The following is a 19,143-nucleotide window of genomic DNA, read 5'->3' on the forward strand; positions in this document are numbered from 1 at the left end:
ATTGAAAAGTCAATCAATTCTTAGTAATCACCTAATAAATTAACTGTTAAACAAAAATGCCACATATTCACTAACTACAGATTTTTTTTTTTTTTACAGGACGTGAGATTTACTGTTTTATATCATTATAAACTAAAAATCTTTGGGTTGTTGACTGTTGGTCAGACATCAATGTAAAATGTTTTACTTTTTTTTTTTCAGTTGTCTGATTCAAAAAGTGACTCGGCAGTGAATGAATCCATCAGAAAAAATAATCATCACATGAATTTAGAGAAGGGAAAAGAATTAATTTCAGCGTTGTTTTGGAGTGAAGTAGTTTCACACCATCTCCAGCCAGGAATTCCGACCTCTGCCCTCCTGACTGTTTCCTCCTGCAGGAGATTAAAAGCAGCATCATCTCCAGTTTTGATTAAAAAGACGAGGCCGTTCAGTCTCACTGACACTTTGAACTGTCAACACGTTGCGTAACCGTGAGGGGTCGTCGCTCTGGCAGAGGAGGCGTGATCGTCTGTTCTGCCGGTTCTCGCTCTTTCTCATCTTTACCTTTCATCCTGCCTCTCTCTCTCCCTCTCCATCCATCCATCTCCCTCTCTCTGACAGTCTCTCCCAGGCTTTTCCCTACTGCTTCCTCCCTTTCATCTCAGTCTAATTTATCCTGTTCCTCCTCCACCTCCCTCGTCCGTAGCTCACCCTCTGTTTCTCTTTGTCAAATCAAATCCTTTTCAACATATTGATCCACCCGGCAAAGTGAAATCCCTCGTGATTGCAGGTCATTGAGTATCAGATGCTCCCCCTCACTCACTGCGGGGTCAGATATCTGATTCAGTGTTACAGTAACCACCAACCGTCACCGCTCGGGATACTGGTTGAAAATGATGTGGTGTGTTTGTGTGTGTTTTTAAAATGTGACAGATGCCTCTTAAAGCTCTTCTCTACCACTTTTATCACACATGAGCATGACATTAAATAGGACTTTTTTTACTTGTGCATATAAAAGAGTGGCATGGTGTTGTGGTGTATAAATGCTGGGCCTCTGGTAACTGCGGATGGAGAAACGTGTGATTTAAGGGGCGAGGTGCATGCTGGTGTTCTGAAAACAACTAGAAGTTATTTATTGGGGTATGACTTGCTGATTTGGCCTGTTCACCAACGTGGTCAGCAGTCTGGAGCTGCAGCAGTGGCTGTCGCACATACTGTAGCTCATGGAGGCCATTAAGGTACTGTAAAACTCTTTGTGCTGCTTCCCAGAGTCATAACTCAAATCTGAACAGACTTGACAAACACATATTCTTATTGACTCCATTATTTCCACTGCCCCTCACCAATAAATCTGCTCAGAAATCACAGAAAAAAAGATGATGCTTATTACTCCAGATCTTCACCGGGTTTTTAAAGGTCTCATATTTTACACTTCTTCTATGTTTTATTTGAGGTATCAGAAGATCTCCATCAGGAGATATATTTGTGGTTTTAAGAACCAAAAACCATCTCAGTGTAGTTTTACATCTCCTCTCTCAGGCTTCTCTCTGGAGCTCTAGTAACAACAGGTCAGTCAGCCAATCAGAAGAGAGGATCTGAGCCTCTCCTCTGATTGGCGCACTGCTTTCTGAGCGATGGAAAAGAAAGATAGCAGATTTCAGGTAAACACTGAGAGAAGCCAAATCCTGCAAGGTTGGATGGTGGGTCCAGGTGGGCGTGGCTTAGGGCTGTGACTGCTTTGTTGTGACATCACAAAGTTCCAGAAGTCCTGACGGCTGGTTTTAAGGCTCAGTTTCTGAATACAGGCTGTGTGCATTTCTCTGTGCACTGAGGCTTTGATACTTTCACAGTATTAATATAGAACCAAGACCTGCTTTATAATCACAAACACAAGGACAGTAAAGTCGTGCTTTTAAAGGCGCCAATTGAGTGAAAATCTAAATAATTGTAAAACTTTTATTATTTGTTGTCTATTGTGAACCAGGATTAAGTCTTAGTTAACACTATACACCACCAAACAGTTTCGTGTTGGACTTAAAAGCATCATTAGCCTGGTTTCTACTGAAGGAGGGTTCGTCTTTTACATCTAACTATCCAAGCTTTGATACCAAAACAGCAGCATGTTGTTGTTTAACGAACTCAACCAGCCCCCACTGTGCCTCTTCCTGGGGAGGGGGGCTATCTGAGATTGATCAGGCAGTGTAATTTATAGACAATCAAACTTTCTAACTTTTTCACTAAGGAAATTTTCAAATGTGTTGGTGCAGCCCTTTTCAACAAGGAGATAATTCAAAGGACTTAACGTGAGACAACTTGAACTGCTGGTTGGATAAAAGAAGAACCTTGAAGATGTCACCTTGGCTGTCTTAAAGGTTTGTAATTAAGTATGTAACCAATCCATAAAGATAAGGCTGCTTGAAGATGGCGCTGTTAAATGTCACCATCTGTGCCTTCTTGTTAATTGCTGTGGCTTCTTCCTGCGCAGGCCTGTGGTTGTAGTTGACAGCCTTTTTGTTTCTGCACTTACCTGCGAGCTGCAGGTAACACCTTGTCCGTCTTAAGCGTGTTTTATGTTCCGCGGTTTATTGGGTTTAAATGTCACCGCAAAATCACAGCTCGTTGACTGATAATTTGGGAGAATGCGCGTTGAAGCGAAGACGGGTTAATTGCTGTGTGTGAATGACAGATGGGCCTCAGGATTCCTGCTATCTTCCCCAGGGTCAATGCATCCCAAGGGGCTATCCACCCACTGCTGATACACACACACACACACACACACACACACACACACACACACACACACACACACACACACACACTCAGAACCCACCAATGTTTTGGAGGTTTCCATATCTCCAGAGACCAGAAATGGATCCACAAAGATCCCCCTCCTCCATGTCTTCGGACTGTGTTGGCTCCTAATTTGCTCCTCAACTCGAAGCTGTTTGTCAGCTTGTCGCCGCTCTGACCTAGAAAACCAAATAAAGATGACACCTCAGGAGTGGAGCCTAAATCAGGTCGGTTATCACTGAAAGGAGCTGCCGAGGTGTCGATGCTCTGAGGTTTAATTTCCCACATTTATACCCTGAAATTTCCTCTTGGTGCGATCATGATGACACAGATCTGTGGTTACTAGTATGTGACAGAAGGCTCAAGGCAAAGTGGAAGTCAAAAATATAGGGTACGTTGAATTTTTCGCTGCATATGAACAACTTAACAGATGCATTTTCTCTTTTGGGGATTTTCAACTGCACGAAAATATCCAGAAACCCACAAAATGTCCAATTTTAGTTTTTGGGACATAGTTGCTGTCCTCCAAACATCCTTGTGCCAGTTCCTTTTTAAGTAAAAATTTTCTAATCTATTTTAGAACAAGATGATAATTCGTTGTTACCTGTGCATCATTCTATAAATATCTGTTGTCCAAAAGCATAATTTAAAGAAAACTGTAATTAAAATTTAATTAAAAACTGCAAAAATCTCTGGATCTGATGTAATGCCTCACAGTGGGGCCATAGACTGTATATAACAAAGTTCATCAGATTTTTAATTGTAATTGGATTGATTGATTTCCAGATCATATTGAACCCACTGCCCATAACTGTCTTTTATTCTCGGTAGTTTCTCTCCCTCACAATATCTATATGTACCAATATGTTTGAATCAAGTGTATTTTAAAGGAGCAATTTCTAAGTTTTGCTATTGCTACATAGCCATCGTTAGCATTAGCAGCTGCTTATACACCAGTTTTGCTAAGAGATTCATCCATTGTTGTACTTACAAGACAAGAGGTTATATTACATCCTCCGAGCAGCTTCTTCTTCAGGGCCGACTGGATGCTACAGCGACTCAGTATCGGAAAGTGACGAGATGGGCCAACCGGCCTGGAGCTAGCTGGTTAGCATGCTAACATGCTAACTTAAAAGCTAATATTGCCGTTGTTTTCCATCACTGGAGACAGCTCTGGATGAGGAAAGGAATTTAGTTTGGTGCTGAACTTGAGACGTTTCTTCTAGACTGGTAAGTAAAGAGCTGTTAATGCTAACGTTAGCTATGTAGCAACAGCAAAAACAACAAGCACAAAACAACTAGCTCCTTTAAGCTGTGTAATCACAGTAGCTGAGTCAAAGGAAGTCACATGGGCATGTTTACGAAAAAAGAGAAATCATCAGTCCTAAAGTTCAAAACTCTCACAAATCAAATTACACAGAAACAAACAGAATAATCACAGAAGTGTCCTCGAGCAAGGCACTGACCCCTGCCGTCACACAGCACATCAAAATAAAATGCTGTTAGAGCCGCTTCAGCTTGAAGGTAGAGAACTGAGCAGGGTGAAGTTGACTACCACACCACACTGACACAACCCTGTGCGGCTGGAACACAAGCCCGCAGGGGGACGGGTCGATATATTGACGCGAGCTGTGGCACAGGCGTAACCGGCAGCACAGCGGCTGACAGGAAGTGCTGATTAAAAAGCCCCGCAGCTAGAAACCGGCACCACTTAGGACTATTTGCACAATAAACCACTTTTGGTTTAGCAGCTGTGATTGTGCTCCTCCAGGCTCTTTGGTTTCTCCGTACGTTTCCATCATATTCAGCTGGACTGCTGCTCAGAGCAGGAAGAGGAATGTAAGGCTGAATAAAGTCAAATCATCAACAGGCTCTTCATCCGTCAGTGTGATGAAGTTACTCGAGGTCGTCTTTGCAGTGAACATCACTGAGGATAATTTTAACATTGTCACAGTGACACAATCTGGAATAACGTGTGACATGATAATTAAATCAGCAGGAAAAACACTGATTCATAACATTAGCACCAACATTCATACGTGGATCTTTATTATATTAACTTGTTTTGTTGTTGTTTTGAGGTTTAACTGAGGCTCGAATCCTGTCTGGAGAAATGTTCAAATGTTTTGCCGACCAACAACATTCAGCTCGTAAACAGCAAGTATTTTGTTGTTTTTGCTTAAATAAAGATTGAAAGTACTAATTGATTATCAAAAGCTGCTGTTAATTTTATTGTTGTAATAACCAATGAATCCTGTCAACACCAGTTTTAACCTGAACTTGATATACTCTTGAGATACTCAGTGCCAGTTCATCTGTACAGGTATCCAATGTACTGTTCATCAAAGGCAAACTACACCTGCGTTAGATTTGTACAGAGACTAATCATAACCTCCATGATCTCAGGCACTTTACAGGGTAAGATCAAGACCTTAGAATATTATCATTATTACAACATGACCTGGACGACTGAGAATCTTCAGCCACGTCTCTATAAACACATCAGCACACGTGAGTCTTCAGGACATTTGAACTAAGCTCAGATAATTTCTTACACTCAGTGGAGTAAAAAACCGAAACTGAGCTGATGTCGAGTTGTGATTCATCATGAATATGGTTAGGATTGATTAGACTGTGCAGAGTAGATCATATTACAGCTTCCTTTGAGCAGACCAGCAGAAGGTAGCGTCTTTTCTCGACCCATTGGCTCATTTTCTCAGCTGAGAGAGAACTCCTGGTTTTTCTAGGGTACTTCTTGTTCTGTGGGGGCGGGGCCTTGCTTCTACAGCAGTTACATCACTTCCTCTCCTGGTTTTCGCTTCCCACAGTTTCCAGGTTTTCCCACGTGTTCCTCTCCCTCTGTTACCTCTAACCCTCTGACTTTGGGACTCAGACACTTGAGTCAAGCCTCCTCCAGCACATCCCTCCGTGTCGACTCAGTGTTTGTGTATTTTCCCGGACCGTGTTTGGCCCGATGATGTTTTGTGTCAGGGCTTGATTGGCTGCTGGCCCGCTGACGTGATGTTCGCACAATCAATGAATGGATTTGAATGAGACTCTTTTCTCCTCCAAGGTTGGAGCACCCTCTTCTTCTGTCTCCGCCTCAGTTGCTCAGCTTTTTTCTGCTTCACTGCTCCTTCTGTCCGATTTTATTCGTCCTTCCTCGCAGTGTTCGTCATTCCTCCACCTCTCTCACCTGTCCCCCGCCTTCCTCCACCTTCTCTTGCAGCGATCCATCACTCGTCCCCTGCTCTCTCTCTCTCTCGCTCTCTCTCTCTGGCTGTGTTCCCTGAACCCTCTCACCCACTGAGTGCAGCATGCCTGTAAAGGTTGATGCTAATAATACTGAGATCTCACTCAGAGCCCTCCACCGCTGCTGCATTTGTAAATACTAGAGTTACTGTTGCTTCTCTTGTAAATACATTGACATTACCCCCCCACACACCCCCACACCCCCACACCCCCACCCAGGAACATCTTATTTAAACTGTATGTGGTTCTCAGTTTAAATCCCTCCACTGATAACTGAGACATCTGAAATATCTCAGCTAATGAATTGTAATGTTCAAATTAAAAGTGCTTATATTTAGTAGCAGCAGATACTGGATGTTTTGTACAATGTGATGTGGACGCAAATGAATGTGAATACATTTTTTTCTGAAACATCAGTGATGAGAAAAAGTTGGCAAACAACATAAAATACAATAAAACAGGGTAGAATTACATGATTTACATTCAATATAATATTAAAAGTTATGAAATAAACTTGTGGTAAGAATCAGTGAAAGCCAGGATAGAGATTAGATCAAAAAGAAGCACTCAAGGTCCTTTTACTAGCTTATTCTAGGGCTTTCACTCACACATCATGATCATCATCATCAGAAAAAACAAATGTGCAAAGTCCATGAAGAAGATGAGATACAGTTTAAAGCTCTGGAAAAAGCCAGTGAGTGGATCTTGTTAATTAAGTTTTTGAAATTGATTAACAATTTGCCCCCGTCAGAGCTGCCACAATAAAAGTTGATTGGACTGTAAAGATACAAAATAAAAGCACAACCTCTTCTCTATCAGTGTCACCCTATAAAACCTTCACTGGTCAAACCACACTGTAGAATGTAGCTTTCCTCTAGTGACATCCAATGGATCGATGGGATCAATAGCGCCTCAGGACGCCCAGTGTCTGACAGCTGATGAGATCTCAGAGGATTTAGCTGCTCTGGCTCTAACCCACATGCTGTAATGGGATGACCCTTGACCCTGAGCCTCACAACCAGGAAGTATTGACAAACCTCTCCACAGCTGCGAACAGGCAGAGAAACACACGGAGTTGAATCAGAGGAAAGTTCTGCTCGTGTCTAAAGTTGATGTGCCACAGTTTGTTTTGGTGGCACAGACGGGATGGGTAAAAATAAAATGTCATTGTTAGTTTACCAGACTTTTATTTTGTAAAATATTCACACTAACCTTTATGGCCTCAGTGCAGTTTCAGTTTTGCAGTTTTATTTTTCATCAGGAGCCGCAGATCAGTGGTTTTCAAAGTGGGGCCAGGGGACACCCAGGGGTCCCTGAGTGGGTTCCTGGGGGTCCCCAGGGGGACAATAATTTATTTTCATTAAATTTCAATCCATAAGTAAAACAATGACAGAACGTGTCAGTTTAGGGTCCTTGATGTCCAAAAGAACCACTGCTGTAGAGGATCATTAAATCCACCGCTGCACCTTAACGGTTATTTTCACCTTTAATTAATTGGCTGATTGTAGATAGATTAAAAAGAAGCGTTCTGGACTAATCGATTAATCATATGTTCGTAACATATTAAAAAATTGTGTGAAATGTGAGTTCAAGTTGATTTCCTGCGACCGAACACTGTAAAACTCAGGTATTCAGATAAAAGAAAAATATGACAAAGAAAACCATCAAATCCTCCTTTGAGAAGCAAAAACCAGCAGATATCAGGGATCTGTGCTTAAAAATGACTAAAACTTATACAGTCATTCGAATAGTTGATCAATTTTTCTATCGGTCAAATAAAAATCATTTGATCAACTAATCGGTGCAGTTCTAATTAAGTCTTCTGGAATATTGTAAGACATCACTTAAAAACAGAATAGGAAAAAAAAGACAAAATAAAAGCAGGATGGTAAGTGAAGCACAGCTGGTATTTAAAGGGACATACCACCATTTTTTCCTCTAGTCTGTGAATACTCACCTAAACAAGCTGAAACCTGGACTCCAGTAAGTCCTGGTCCTGATGTGGTCCTGGTCCTGACCTGGTCCTGGTCCTGACGTGGACTTGAGGAGCAGCAGCTGGCCGACTGAGCTGCACTGGTCTCTGCCTCTGTGTAAATATTTACAGGAAGATCCTGGGGGTAATTTAAAGATGGCCCTGCATCGCCCCTGATTATTTACTTTGGAGTCCCTTTGGATGGTTCACACGGTGCCTTCACTGCCTCCTGGATATTTCAGCCTCGGAGAAGAGTCTCCAGTTCCAGCTTCTCATTTGTGAGGATTTGTTGTTTCTCTTAGTTTTATGTGAGAGTCAATGAATAATTTAGGGGTTTTAAACTGTATTTTAAGACTTTAACTCAGGCTTTATTCAAACATAACAAAACATAACCAAATGATTGATTGGTTTGTTAGTTGTGACTCTAGTTAGGCTCAGAGTTTCTGATTAGTGCAGGTAACAACTCCTGATTTAGTTTCACATGATTTTAAGGACACAAATTGTTGACAGTGAACAGAGGTAAAGAGACAAGACCAAGTAAAGAGTGTGTGTGTGTGTGTGTGTGTGTGTGTGTGTGTGTGTGTGTGTGTGTTCAGTAGAGGTACAGAGATAGTTGGAGAGAAATTTCAGCCCTCAATTTAACTCCAAAGTTGTTGTTTTTTCACCAACGACTTTGAAATAACTTTCCATTGTTTCTGTTTCTCTCTCTCACATATATACACACACACACACACACACACACACACACACACACCTTTCCCCGGGCGGTGTGTTTATATTGGCCTGCTCACAGGCAGCCGTCGGCATCAAGTCTTCTCTGGATTCACCATCAATCTTCACACTCTCTTCTCTGTGTGTGTGTGTGTGTGTGTGTGTTTGTGTGTGTGTTGTTTGACTCTCCAAACTCTCCTCATCTCCTTCTTTGGTGAAGCGTCTCAACACCTTCCTGTCGTCCGTTCCTCTTCTGTCCCTGCTGTCTCTTCTTCACTCTCTGGCGCTTTGTCTCTCTCCGCCTCCGCATTTAATTTAAATGTCTCTCGCCCAGTTATTAAACATTCCTCCCTCACCAGCCTTCTGTTGCTGATAGTTATGAATCATGACTCTTTTAAATAAAACCTCTTGAAACTGTTATTTACTGACACTGTGAAAAAGGCAGCTTCCAGATGTAACAGGTATTGGGCCTTAGCAGAAGAGTCGACCTGTAGTTTGTGAGATCTGAAAACCTGCTGTTACTCATTAATCTTTTAGAACAGAGCTTCATCTCAATTTTAAATATGTGTGAAGTGTTTCCTGCATGTTTGCAGTTTACTGAATTATTACAGAAAGGATTCTTATTACCCTCTCATACTTTTCTCTGCTGGTCTGGAGGTTTCTGCTTTTCTCTCTCTCTCACCACCACTTATGGTCAGAGGGTTTGGTCTCCACGCAGCAGCTGTGCTGCAGCCAAGTGGGTTTTGGTGGCGTATTATTTGACCGTTGGATTAGTGTGAGTGGTCATCTGGTTGTGGTCAGAATGATGAAGAGCAGGTCTGCTGAGGTTAATGTTACTGAGCTGCAGTCGGGGCCGAGCGATGCCAGAAGTCTGGATAACGCCGGACTTTACTGAAGCTTTATCACATTTACTAATTCACAGGATCTGTGAAGGAGGCCTCGGGCTGTTTAGAGCGAGCACCTGTTGGGAAACCTGGCTGGGATGTTGGAAGTGGGAGGTTGGCAGCGTTTGAATATGTTACTAAACTTTTTGGAGTGCCTTCAATTAGGGGAGAGGCATCTTCTGCCACCGACTTTTAGGAAGCAACTAAAGAAGTCAGTTTGAAAATGCAGGTCTGCAGAAATGTTGCTGTAACTGTGCTCGTTACTGTTAAAGCGTAGGTGTGAGTATTTATTGCTCATACTTAGGGGTGTGTGAGAGAAAGGCTATGTTTGATGTGTCGCGGCTTGTTCAGCGTGGGATGTAGTAAATGACTATATCATGAAGAGTATGAACTGTCACGGAATAGTTTGAAGCTGCCACCATGAAACTCGCTTCGGTGTTTCGCTCCTGTCCCTCTCACAGACACCCCCCGCCCCCCAAATCCAGAAAACTCTCCTGAGTGAAAGAGGTGAAAGCACCAAAGCAAGTTCATACGTGTCCAGAAACAGTAACTGAAGATCACTGGGTTCAGCGTCTTTCTCAGAGATTCTCATTGATGGACTTTTTTGCAGCTTTGTGTTTTTGTTATGAGTCAAATTTAATTTTTAATGGTTGTGATTTTCCCGCTTTTTGCAAATTTAAAATTGTTCCATATTAAACCACTAATGAATAAACAGTAAAGAAGAATGTGTTGATGCAGACAAATGTTGCAGGGACTAGAATCATCACACTGGTGTGTTCTTATGCATCAACAGTTAAATAGTGTTTATAAAGAGATTTATATATTGAATCATGATAAATACCGATATTATTTTTAGGCCATATCACCCAGACCTACTTATACTCTTAACATGGACACCAGGAAGAGGAAGCAAATAAGCAATGATCACGAAACCAACTCATTTTCAGTTCAGGTTTCAGTGCTATTCAATTGTGTTGCTGAAAATTAGAAAAAATACAAAGTAAAAGAAAAGAGTTGTAATGAATTATGCTGAATAATTTCAAAATCAAGAATAATTCAAACACTATAAATATAAACTGTACATCTATAAAGCTGGAGCTAGATCACAGGTGTCTTTAAGGCTCCATATTGTAGAAAGAATGACGTCCATGTCTTTTTTTCATTATAAAGCAGTTTTCAAAAACTGTGTCTTAAAACGAGCCGTAAGGAAAAACTGTCACAACAAAAGAGTCACTGCTCTCACACTGCTCTTTTATTTTATTGCTCAGAAAACAGTCAGCCAATCAGAAGAGAGGCTCAGATCCTCTCTTCTGATTGGCTGACTGACCTGTTGTTACTAGAGCTCCAGAGAGAAGCCTGAGAGAGGAGATGTTAAACTACACTGAGATGGTTTTTGGTTCTTAAAACCACAAATATGTCTTCTGATGGAGATCAACACTTCAGATAAAACATAGAAGAAGTGTAAAATGTGGGACCTTTAATGTGTGGGTCTGTTTTCTGTCTTCTCTTGTGTGTCTATCTTTGTCGTGGTTTTATTTTGGTTGTGTCACACCTGCTGTGTCTCTCGGGACTGATGGAAACGTTCACTGAAACGCAGGCGTCCGATCGTCTGAGGAACAGGAGGAAGAGTTTGCAGCTTAATGTGCAGACGGTTTATATCACAGAGCCGCTCTGTCTTCGCTTTGTTGACTTTGCAGAGTGTCCGGTGTTCATTACGCACAAAATGAGAAACAAAACTAAAGCAAAAGGATCTAAAAAAGAAAGTTAATGGTGTATATATTTTTTTCCATCCACTGTTTATTAGTAGGATGTTTCTGAAAGTTCCAAGCAGATTTTCCTGAGCGTTGCTGAGCACGTATCTCTGCCAAACGTTAGGTTCACTATGGCTCTTTCCTTTGATGTTTGTTTAGCAGTAACCGTTACGCTGCGTTCAAATGCTGTTTGGAAAGTTTGTCATCCCGGGCTTCCGATTCATCTGCTGAACATCACTCTGTTTACATTCTCAAAGCTGGAAGATGAATGATAAACATCAGAAGAAGCAGCTGTGCGGTCGAAGAATTCTTCAGCCGTGATGGAGCCTTACAGTCAGTCGAGGCTCATCTCGCTAAATCATCTACAAAGGGATTTTTTTATTTTTTAGTATTTGGCAGGTGCTCAGTCTAGATCTTGAATGAAGCCGTGATACCTGGTCTGGCTGTGTCACCCAGTTCAACCCGAAGCTCAGAGGACTCCGTCTCCCATCTCCATCTGCCTGTGTAACCTGAGAGCACCCGTGCCTGCTGCAGTGCTGAGTGGTTGTGGAGTCGGGCAGGCGAGCTCACAGTGGTCAGGGGCGAGCGGCGGCGGGGGGGGGTTTCAACATGGCTGAACCACAGGGCAGTGGAGGGGCTGGGTCTTTAACAGTGTTGGTTAGATGTCATTGGACTCTCTCCTCCTGAGGTCCTTGAGATATGAACCTTTCTATGAATGCAGAGACTGCATGGTTTGATAAAATGAGAAAACAGAAATGTATTTTGACACAAACTTGGGGTCAGGATGCAGTCAAAATAAATTTCAGTCACATTGAACATGTTTAATGATGCTGTTCTCTCCTCTTCTTCCTCCAGGCTCAGAGGAAGGAGGTGTTCCTCCAAGAGCGATACGGCCACTACAGCCTGACCGACCCCTTCCTGGCACTTCAGAGGGACTTTGAATGCGGGGTCCCCAGAGGAGACGCGGAGCGGCGGCCCCTGGGCTCCAGCCCCATCTCTGTCCTGGAGGCCGTCATGGCGCACTGCAGGAAGATGCAGGAACGTATGTCAGCCCAGCTGGCTGCCGCCGAGAGCCGCCAGAAGAGGGTAAGACACCGAGGGGGAGGAGGTAGAGGAGGGTTGGTGTTAGTGGGAGGAACAAAAACAGTCCGTGTGCTGCTCTGACGGTGACATTGAAACCACAACGTCACCTGTGTTAGTGATTAGGGAATATTTCAATCCCCAAATGAACTATCTGCTGTTAGCTTCTGTCCTTTAAATCATAGAAAACTCTTCAACCAGCAAAAACACTAGAACCTGAACGTTGTAGGATTGAAAAAGTTCATGCTACTGATACAAGTCTCACACATTTCTGTTAAATGTTTCGTTAAACGTTCACATGATGTTTTCTTTGTATGATACAAGAGAGAGAAATGAAACGTCAACACCATGACTGAGTATTTCCAGCCTGAGCTGCAGTGAATCACTGACAGTCTCATAAAAACGGATTCAGACACTCAGGGATTCAGACGTCAGATAACCTGAGTTAACATTAGCACAACCACTAACAGTGTGTCAGCCACTGCCAGTTACAAGCGAACAAACAACATAAACAAATAAAAGATGCTAACTATGCCAACTGTTCTGATCCGTCTGCTAGTCTCTGATTCTGGTCTCAACAGACTCCTCATCTGAGTCTGGGTCTGACTGAGGCTCCAACATGAGGCTGAGTCTCTGATGTTTCCTCCTCTAACCATCTTCATCCTCTCTGCTCTTTCACCTGGACACCTGGAGCCAGCAGGTGGTGGGCGGGGCCAAGGCCTGATCCAGGTTTCTCAATCAGGAAGTGAGAGTAGATGAGCTTCAGACTCAGATTTGTTTTTTTTTACTTCTTATGTCAGAAAACAAAGGTTAAGAGAGGAACTTTAAAGCTCTTTGCATCATATATGTAATGAAGCACTGCCTCAGAGAGAAGAACCATCATCTCCGTTCTTCAGCTACAGCATCCAGGCCGAAATCAGTCTGATTTAACCAAATGCATCATTGATTACTTCATGTTTACCTAAATTCATTTTAATTGCTGTGAGTCAGTCGTCAGATTGAGACGTGGCCTGTGTTTACATCATCTCCTGTCTGACCACAGATTGTGTTTATTTACACTCGAGTCAAATCTCTATGGCGGAAAATCTCTGGAGGACGATGTGGGAAACAGAAAAATTGTCTGTCTGTGTGTATGTTAATGTTTTTGGTGTGTGCAGAGGTATTAAGTGAATGTGGAGGACCGGAGCAGCTGTGTGTGTGTGTGTGTGTGTGTGTGTGTGTGTGTGTGTGTGTGTGTGTGTGTACTCAATTCCTATTTTCTGGTGTGTCATTTCTATTTTTGATGGCTGACTGTGTGTGTAAACGAGTGTGTGTGTGTGTGTGTGTGTGTGTGTGTGTGTGTGTGTGTGTGTGTGTGTCCCAGGTCTCTTCAGGATTATGTGGCTCTGATTAACTGGGCAGCCAGATGTCTGCTATGGCTTTGTCCCATTTTCTCTCTCTCTCCCTCCTCCCTGTTGAGGAATATGGATGTGTGAAAGTGTTTGGATGTGAGGATGACAGAATGACTGTGGGTTAGTAATAGAGAAAATATAGTGTGTGTGTGTGTGTGTGTGTGTGTGTGTGTGTGTGTGTGTGTGTGTGTGTCCTATACCTGAACTCTGAGAAATGATACCGTTTTGAGCCAAGTGGAAGCTGTGTAGCTACACACACACACACTCACACACAGATGGAGTTATGGAAGAAGGAAGGAAGGGAGAGGTAGGAGCTGGCTGTTTTGACAGGGAGGCTGTTTAAATAGGTTTTGTGGTTGTGTGTGTGTGTGTCTAAGTGTGTATTTGCTTCCATCCATAAATTGTGAACATACAGTGTCTCATTTTTTACGTCAGTCAGTTCTGAATAAAAACACGTTTCTTTTTTTAATTGTAAAAAATGTGCTCAACGAATCACTGTTGCCAGTCTACGCCCCCCTCCCCCCTATCATCCCATTCACAGACACACATCCATCTGTGTACAGGTTTTGTTTTGTCTGTTGTCTACCACAGACCCAGCAGGTTGAATTCATACGTCATTCCTCTGTTTGCTTTGTTGTTAGTCTTTATCTTACCTGGTGTGTTCTGTTGTGGCTGGGTTTGTGTCCCTGTGCTTGTCTCCACTGATTTTGTTATTATTCTCTGGAACAAATAAAAGAGGACAAAAGGTTTGCCTATATAGAAGATACTGTAGTTTTATGTGAGAAAAAAGTTTCCTGATATACAAAGATCAGGAAATATGGTCACATGATGAATTAAAAAGCCGAAGAACCTGCCCAACTATCTGACTCACTTTTAATATTTGGCATGTTTCATGACTCGGGCAGCTAGAGACACATTTAAGGAGGAATGGTGCAGTTTGTTCAGGATTGGGAGTTTGAAGTTTAAGTTCTTTTTTTGTAAACACAGATTTGTGATTAGTCTGGATAAATAAGGAAATATGTTCCAGATGAAGTAGTTTTTTAATACAGTTAATAATGAGTGAGAAATATCTGATTATGCTTAAGTTATGTTTGTAATTTGAAGAACGTTGTTGTAGTTTGAGGTTTTAAGTGTCGACTGTTTCCCATATTTCCCCCTTCACTCTAAACGGCTCATATGTTACCAAGCTAACATTAGCTTTGTCAGTTGCTTCAGTTAGTTACACAACAGATACTGAGTGTAAATATTTAGGGACAACTAATCTCTGCATAAGAACTAGTTCATGTTTTAGCATAAAACTCCACTTTGCAAACACTTCCAGCAGAACCAGGTGTGGACTGCTGAGGAGCTGGTGCAGTCAGTCATGCATTTATGTTTCGTTGTCTTTGTTATCTAAAGTTTGGAGACTGGTTTTAAATCACATCTGCCAACTGGTTTCTTGTCACACAGAATCTGTCCACCAGGATTTTCTGTTTTGTTTAAACTGACACTATATTGACAACACAAAAAGAGAAATTCTTCTTGAATTCGACTGAGAAACAAAAATGCCTGATCATAGACATAGTCGGAGTTGGAGATGTAAGAAAATTAACATTTCTGCTCTTTCATCATGTCTGTTAAAGTCATGTGTTGTCATTTTAGAGAAGCTTCATTTTTTTTCCTTCAATACTTCAACACAAGCGCATGTTTTTAATTTGGAAAATTACATTTTTGAGTTGTTGTATATAATTGCATACTGAGGATTGAAGGTTTAAATGGAAAGATTCAGATTTCTCCATGTTTATCAGTATCTGCATCAGTGTGGACATGTCCGGGGATGATGATGATGATGGTAAACCTGACTCAGATGTGCTTTGTGTTTTCCGGTGTTATTCAGAGCTCCTTTGGTTTGGTTAAAAAAACCCTTCGTCTGAGTGCAGCTGCTTCAGCTATGCAAGACAGCTTTGACCTTGAGAGGTTTTTGGTTGATTTGACCCTGAAAATGTGCGTAAAAGCAGAGGCAGCCACCACAAAAACAACAGTTTACCCTCTTTAGCACAGAATAAATCACCCGAGTCACCGCTGATTGCACAGTTGTACCTGAACGGTCACCGCAGGACAAATGGTTTCACTGGAACCTTTTTAAAGTGACACAACGACAAACCAACACAGCTAAAGACACAGACTCAGTGTCCCCAGAGGGGTCCTCTGGTTGCTGGGTAGAGTGAATTTCACTGGGATAGTCAGTGCTATCTTTATCCTCTCCATCCGTCTCCACTCCTGTCGTCCTCCTGTGAGTAAGCTGCTGAATTATCCATGAGGTCTTAGCCAAGCTGAAGGCAGCCGTTTGTACGTAACACACTCTGAATCGGTTTATGGGCATAATGAAGACCCTCCCCCGAACTCCCTCATCTACTCCTCCATGAATCAGTCATGAATTCAGAGGAAGCCTTACCCTCCTCCTCCTCCCTCCCATGTCTCACAACGGTGACGGAGTAACACTGTATTTGTCAGTTTTTGTGGGCAAACATGCTGCCAAAGTGGTGTTGATGTTGTGTTTTGAGCCTGAATTTGGAAGCAAGGTCACGACCGCCGGTGCTGAAATTCCTTTTTCTGAAAATAGTCCTGAGGCCGCCGCCTTCCTCCCTCTCTCATCCCCACTTCTCCACAGTGGCTGAACGGCCTGCTCTTTATTCTGCTGTGATGCGAGCTGATACCTCGGTGCTGCAGCAGGATAGATCTTTTATTTTTTTAGGGAAGTTTCTCCTCATAATCTTTATTTAAATATTTCATTGAGCAGAGGGATCTCAGGTCCGGGGAGCGACGGTGAGCTGTCTCCGAGGGATCGCCACAAAAATGAGTTTCAGTTTAATGTCATTATTATTTCAAGCATGAGCAAAGGTTACACACTCTGCTGCAGTTATCATCGCACACTCAGTTTAATGAGCCCACTGCATTGGCACAGAGGTGTTGCTGCCACATCGAAGTCCTGCAAAAAGTTGCATGTTCATCCAGCAAATAGATGAGAGGAGCTCGACACCATCTATCCGGGGATACATGTAGAATACTTTGTAGTGTGCACCATTGTGCTTTAAGTAAAGTTAACCTTGCCAAAATAGAAAGTAGATATTACTGCACAGCTGCAGTGAAAAGTTGCTAGAGTCGTAAAATCCTGCCTGTGAGAAAATTAACAGCCGTATGGTGTCATGGTGGCAGGTTGTTGTCGGTCTGGACACGGCCTACTGTAGAGCCGTAAATTTAAAGATGTCTAAGTTTGCTATTTCAGGTTCCTGTCCTTGATTCAAAAGGGGACCAGCATCTCCACATTGGGAGCTGCTGAGTCATCGACAAACTGTAGCAGCTTTATAACTTCCTCTAAGGTGTAAATGCAGAAAAGGCAACACTGAAAAGACTCTTAATGCACTGTGAGTAATGGTTCGGGTTCAACTTAACAAGACTAGGTCACTGACTAGGCTGAACTGCGTCGTATTTGTAGTATCTGTCTAGTGGCAGCTGGTTTCAGCTCTTTAACTGTTTGCTTCTCCATTTTAACACAGCTGAATCCCCAATACGTATGAAATACTGACTGAAACCCAGCCCATTAAGGATTCATGTTAACCAGCAGTTACTTCCAAGCTGCTGCTCTGCTGCTAAAATCCTGATTTTATAACCAATGACATCTGACATAATCACCAAACATAATAACATAAGTTAAAGACAAAAACTGTGCTGTGATTTTGGCTTTTTTGTTTACTTGTTAAATGATCAGTCAGATACAAAGCTAGAAGCTCATTCATGTCTGGTGCTGTGTCATCAGCATAAAGAGGTGTGTCCGCGGACAGAAAAAGACCAGCTCATGCTAGTGGGACAAATACAGAAAGTAGCTAAGGTTTGTCCTAAAAGTTGCTGGATTTGTCACTATAGGAGCTTAAGTGGAGAAAAAAAATGCAATTTCTGAAAAGTCAGTAAATCTTCCGAGAAAGACGCTAAGTTTGCAGCACTGGTTTTTCGCCCCAAATCATTTTGAAAGAGCAACGGCCAATGGGGAAACTCCAACACTTGGCCAGGCAACCAATGGTGTAACCTCATCACTCAGTCAGTCAGATTGAAGCTATTTGACCATCCAGCAAGTACCTCTGTTGACGGATACTGGCGCCTTTAGGTATTAAGGAGTTGAAAGATTCTCAAAAGCTTGTCCAGCAGTGCAGCGTCCTCAGGGTTTGTTATGCCACACATTCACAATTTATAAACTTGCCTTAATCCGCCTGGTTTCAGCCTTCGCTGCCCAGTGAGTCACCACCTTTACAGCATCCCCCACTTTGTTCTTCAGAGGCATTAGGCCGACTTACAACAGATGTAATCCTCACCCAATTAGCAGCTCGTCGTAGCACCTCCTTTTGAGTAACAACTGGCGTTCCCTCTGCGCCTCCCCTAGCAGATGAGTCCCTCGCTCCTCCTCAGCATCGGCTGGTGCTGATATGTACTCCCCGGGGGTTTGGATGGCAGGAGAAGGGAGGGGGGAGGTCTCGTTTGGGACAGGGGTGGCGGGTTGTCGACTCTTTTGTTTAAGGCTTGTTAGAGTGATGGGGTCTTGGCAAGTGGGTGGAGAGCCCTGGTTAAGCCCTGTTACCCTCTGTGAAGCCAGCGCTGAGCCAACAATAGCAGCGACGCTCCAGATATAGAAACCAGGGCTGTGACAAGTCATTGAAATTCAACCGCATGAAGAGTCTGTGTCCTTTCTCCTCAAGCCGCCCCATTGATTAACAAAGTGTTGTATTTGTGTAAATTTCATCTTATCCATCCGTCTCGCCCGTCGGTTTAATCGAGCTATTTGTCTGACTCATTTCATTTATCTGATTTGACTGATTTTTCTCATTCAGAAAATTGTCCTGGCTGACTTTAGCTTTGTGACTAACGAAGGACTCAGTGTTCAGATATGGATGGTTGCATTACGGCAAAATGCAAGCAGATGCATTTTTTATCTAATACTCCAATTACAGAAATAATGTGTTTGCACTTGAGGTTTTCTGAGTTATTCAGGTGATGAATGATATTTTTCTCAGGCTGCATGTGATGCCCAGGACTTCACAGATGGGTTGTTGGTGTGACAGGTGGCGTGAGGGTTGCAACTGACGTCTGTGAAAGATATGTGAAGTTTGACAGCCTGTAAAGGTGGTGGTTTGATGACTGATGATCTGTGTTAAAAAGGGAAGAAAAAAGAAGCATCACATTCATTGGTAAATCTGTAACTGAAGGCGTCCGATAACTTATTGATTAATTAAGGCTTGTGTGTTTGTGTAGATCCAACAAACCCAACTCAGATAACTGAAACCCTTGTTGTGATCTCTTGGTAT

General features: G+C 42.6%; 1 protein-coding gene across 2 annotated transcripts in view; it reads left to right on the plus strand.

Annotated features, from left to right (window-relative positions):
* The window catches only part of cttnbp2 (cortactin binding protein 2), a 93,182-nt gene that overhangs the window by 32,471 nt on the left and 41,568 nt on the right, over positions 1–19,143 (plus strand). For both annotated transcript variants that reach the window (XM_071459022.1, XM_071459013.1), the window contains exon 3: positions 12,195–12,425. In XM_071459022.1, coding sequence (XP_071315123.1) covers positions 12,195–12,425 — 231 coding nt within the window. The remainder of the gene's footprint in view (positions 1–12,194; positions 12,426–19,143) is intronic.

This window comes from Trachinotus anak, unplaced genomic scaffold, assembly GCF_046630095.1.
Source record: "Trachinotus anak isolate AG129_WGS33_773 ecotype Australia unplaced genomic scaffold, CSIRO_AGI_Tana_v1 ptg000002l, whole genome shotgun sequence".
Classification (NCBI taxonomy): Eukaryota; Metazoa; Chordata; class Actinopteri; order Carangiformes; family Carangidae; genus Trachinotus; species Trachinotus anak.